The 5,000-nt window shown below is 43.1% G+C and overlaps 1 protein-coding gene across 1 annotated transcript in view; it reads left to right on the forward strand.

Annotated features, from left to right (window-relative positions):
- Positions 1-5,000, forward strand: part of fgf11a (fibroblast growth factor 11a) — a 100,639-nt gene that overhangs the window by 56,524 nt on the left and 39,115 nt on the right. Inside the window, exon 2 of the mRNA XM_012830788.2 lies at positions 3,181-3,291. Coding sequence (XP_012686242.1) covers positions 3,181-3,291 — 111 coding nt within the window. The remainder of the gene's footprint in view (positions 1-3,180; positions 3,292-5,000) is intronic.

Genomic DNA, 5,000 nt, shown 5'->3' on the forward strand with positions numbered 1-5,000 from the left:
ACGATTAAAATATTTAATCGCGATTAATCGCATTTATGTCATAGTTAACTCAAAATGAATCGCGATTAATCGCACATTTTTATCTATTCTAAATGTCCCTTCATTTATTAATTTTTTCCATCATTTTATTTTCATTTTAATGCCCTTATCAACATGGAAAAGTGGATTGGCTTGCTTTATGCAAATATTTTATTTTATTGAAAACCAACATTGCCAAACAGGGCGGTACAAAATAAAATTATAAAGTGCACATTTCAGGTAAACAAGGACTCAGCCTATAGTGCAGTTAAACCATGGCTTAATATTTTCTTTTTTTCAAGTTTGCTGGGAACATAGCAGTCAGGCCTCTTATTTCAGAAACAATGAACCGTAACAGTTAGGTTACCAATAAAAGGTAAGCCTACTACTTCTTTGCTTTCAGCCAGCTGCCTGTTGACATTTTCAGACAACAGTGAAGCTCGCTTCTTTTGCACAACAGAACTTTTAAAAGTAAACTTTCCATTCAGAAGCTTTTTATCATCCATTTCACGAGTGTATATATATATATACGTTGTATATATATTATATGTGTGTGTGTGTGTGTGTGTGTGTGTGTGTGTGTGTGTGTGTGTGTCTGTGAGTGTGAGCCCATAGCTCTCTGCCCGCTATCAGTGAATATCTAGAAGATGGCGATCTGTTCTTAGGCTCTGTAAAAAGCTTCCTGTAATTGGCTTTGGCTGGCATCAGACATGTGATCAAACCTCTGAGCTTATTAAGCTTTTATGGCCCCTGCATCTGCATAGAACACAGAAGAAAGGCTCTCTGAAGGAGCCTATGAAGCTATCTGTCAAGCATCTCCTGGTAACAGATTCTTTAGGAAGTGTCCCCAGCAAAGATTCCAAAAAGAACCATTTAAAGGTTCTTAGGTTCCATCAGCTTGGAGCCAGAGGTTCTTCTTCACAAAGTCCTCTAAGAAAATTATGTTATATAATAATTAAGAACCCTTTTTGGCTTTCAGTCCTACAGAAAAGAGTCCTTGAAAAACCAAATGGGAACTTTAATGGACGCTATGCAAGGGAGAGGCTAACAACCTTTATGTTGTAAGAACACTCATGGCAACATGGAATTTAGAATTTAGAACAAAACTATATACTGTGGATAAGGCTAAATAAAAAAACTCATGGAGTCTATTGCCTTACATAATTGCAGACGTCAACAACTATAGATATAGATATAGATCTGATAATAGTCTGATAATCATAGTATCTTAGTGTGTGTGTGTGTGGCTCTTAGTAAGTTCATGCTTGCATGTGTGGTTAATATTCTCCCACATTCCATCCAATCCCACAGCTGAAATGTTGCGTAACCCCTTTTGGAGTGTGTGTTGCGTGTGTGTGTGTGTGTGTGTGTGGAAAGCGTGTGTCCTGTTTAAACGACATGGCGTGTTCCGTCTCATCCTAGCAATGGGCTGTCACCCCTCATCTCCTGCGCAGGAATGGTTAAATCCCCCAACACTCAACTCAATGATGTCGGCACTCTCTCTCTCTCTCTCTCTCTCTCTCCCTCTGTCTCTTTCTCCCTCGCATACTCCTTGTTTTTCACCTTCACGTTTCATCCCCCTCTCCCTCCCTCCCTTCCTTCAATGTCATCCTCTGTTTTCTGTCTCCTGCTCTTTGCTTCGTTTGCCTCCTCCTCTCTTCTCATCTGACGGCCTTATGCCAAGAGGAGCTGTTTTACCAAATGCTTCAACAATCACAATCACAATCCATCCTCATCCATATTTGATGTCTCTCATTAAATCTTCATTGTGGAGAGGCTTTGCCATCCCACCTCTTTCCACTCTTTCTCTCTCTCTCTCTCTCTCTCTCTCTCTCTTTCTCTCTCTATCTCTCTGTCTCCCTCGCTCTTTCGATGACAGTGTCAGGGAAATCATTAGACCTGTGTCTGTTTCTGCACTTAGACAACAACAGCTTTTTGTCCCCTACAGGCTTTCCGTAGCTTGTGCTAGACGATAAAACAAGATCACTGTTTGACTTTAATTGCTGCTTAAATATGAATGTTTGTCACCTCTGAAAAGACTTTCATGCCACTTTGTGTATTTTATCCACAGCAGTGTGTGTGTGTGTGTGTGTGTGAGTAAAGAGAAGGGGAGTACCCTCTTATTAAAGTTTAATCAGGTGGAAAGTTGCAGTTGTTGCTAGTTTTGATATTCTCTGTCCTCACAGCTGTTCAGTCCCTAACACAACCCTGAGTTATTTATCTTTTATGCTGAAATCCCTGTACAACACACACACACACACACACAAACACACACACACACACACACGTGCCCGCACACACACACACGTGCGCGCACACACACACCCACACAAATATCTACATGCAGACACCAAGCACATGCACTGATACATATATGCATCATGCATACAAACATACACTCAAGTACATGCATGCAGACATTCAAACATATGAAGGACAGACAGACAGACAGACAGACAGACAGACAGACAGACAGACAGACAGACAGACACACACACACACACACATATACACACACACACACATACACACACACACACATATACACACACACACACATACACACACACACACATACACACACACACATACACACACACACACACACACGGACGCACATGTACACTAGCACATTTCTCACAGACATGATCACACGCGTGTACTTTCAAGCATGCAGCTGTATGTTTCAGCACAGACAGAGAGGTCTGCATTTGTAAGTATACCAGCAGACACAAAGCCCAACCTGAAGCCCTTGAAATTCACACAATGACCACTTTGTACAAGGACGATGTCTTGCCAATGGCCTAATTACAAGACCTATTTAGGAATTGTACTTTGTAATTTTTAACATCTACCCCCCTGTCCTCTCCCCCTCTCTGTCCCGCCCTCTTTCTGTCTTCCCCCTCTCTCCCCTCTCTCTCACTATCCCTCTCTTCCTCTCCCTCCTTTCTCTCTATTTCTCATCCCTCTTTCCCTCCCTCCTCCCCCCCTCTCTCTCTCTCCCTATCCCACCATCTCCCTCTCTCCCCATCACTCTCTCCCTATCCCTTCCTCTCTCTCTCCCCCCTGCTCTCTCTCTATCCCTCTCTCTCCCTATCCCTCTCTCTCTCTCCCTCTCTCCCCCTCTCTCTCCCTCCATCCCTCTCTCTCTCCCTCCTCCAGAGCCTCAGCTGAAAGGCATCGTCACGCGCCTGTACTGCCGGCATGGCTTCTACCTCCAGATGCTCCCCGGTGGCACCATGGACGGCACAAAGGACGAAAGCAGCTCCTTCTGTGAGTGCCACTCCAGTCACACACACACTATATATACACTATATACACACACACACACACACACACATGTGCCACTCCAGTTACACACAACCACACACACTATATGTACACTATACACACTATACACACACACACACACACACACACACACACACACACACACACACACGTGCCACTCCAGTTACACGCAACCACACACACTATATATACACTACACACACACACACACACACACACACTGTTTATATATATGTATGTAACAAACAGCAGTAATCCAGATCACACTGGATAGATAGTGAATGCTTTGTTGTAGATACGGTTCTTTGAGCATTAAATGCGTTGTCATAGATACTACTGAGTGATGGATACGTTGTCATAGATACTACTGAGTGATGGATACGTTGTCATAGATACTACTGAGTGATGGATACTTTGTCATAGATACTACTGAGTGATGGATACTTTGTCATAGATACTACTGAGTGATGGATACGTTGTCATGGATACTACTGAGTGATGGATACTTTGTCATAGATACTACTGAGTGATGGATACTTTGTCATAGATACTACTGAGTGATGGATACGTTGTCATAGATACTACTGAGTGATGGATACGTTGGCATAGATACTACTGAGTGATGGATACTTTGTCATGTGCATAAAACAAGGGTTAGGTTTAGAGTCATGATTCGGGCCTGGGGTAGAGGTTGTAAATGCACACATTTAAAATCCTCTCACAGACTGATAATTAGTCTTTTTAGACACTTTGCGTATTGATGCAGCCGCAGTATAACAAGGCTATCTAATGCTGAGTGGCACCCTACTCCTAGATTCACTCCGCCTGCCAACCTCTTGAGGCTGGATGTACAGTACATCCAAATGCTGTGATTTAAAGGGCCAGACTGTAATATCAGGGGAGGTGGTAGGAGCCTGCTGATTTAAAGGGCCAGACTGTAATATCATCGGAGGTGGTAGGAGACTGCTGAGAACATTAGGTGAAGTTCACAGACAAACTCCCAACCTCCCAAAATCACCCTAATCACCCTTCGTTAGATCTCTTCAGGCGTGTTAGAGCTCTCAGTTATTAACATCCGAGAGCTTCCTAAGTGCTTAAATTCACGAGAGAGAGCTACAAATATGAATAAGTCTCTGTGCAAATAAGTTTAAATTGCTAAATAAGTTTGCCGAGTCCTGATGCCCCCTGGGTGTGGATTGAAGAAGCTGAATCCTCAACTGTTCCCCAAGTTCTAATGAGCCACCATCAAAGAGAAACATGGAAGACATTTTTGGCTGGTTAAAGTCTCCTTCTAAAGTCTCTGCTTACATAAGAGCGATCCCTTTCCCCGCCTTACCAAATAGCCTTGGCCTTTTGGCAATCCCCCGTGGGATGCTAGAGTGGTTCTTGACTAACGGACCGAGGTGAACCACGCTTTAAAGTGATGTCCCTTTGTTTACACCGCCGCGCTTACATAATGCCTGGGGTAAATAAATAAATAAACAACAATAACAATAAATAACAGACAGAAGTGGAAACTGACTCCCTGACCAGTCACTTCCACTAGACCTGATAGGGCATGTAAGGAGATGTGAGGAGGGCGTCTTGTGTAACAGCACTCTTCCCTTCTTTTGTTTTTAAGAGGGGGAGAGACATCGAAAGGAACATGTTTGCTTAGGTCACTAGAGCTACTGATCAGAGTGTTCGGCTAT

The sequence above is a fragment of the Clupea harengus genome, chromosome 18, assembly GCF_900700415.2.
Source record: "Clupea harengus chromosome 18, Ch_v2.0.2, whole genome shotgun sequence".
Taxonomy (NCBI): Eukaryota; Metazoa; Chordata; class Actinopteri; order Clupeiformes; family Clupeidae; genus Clupea; species Clupea harengus.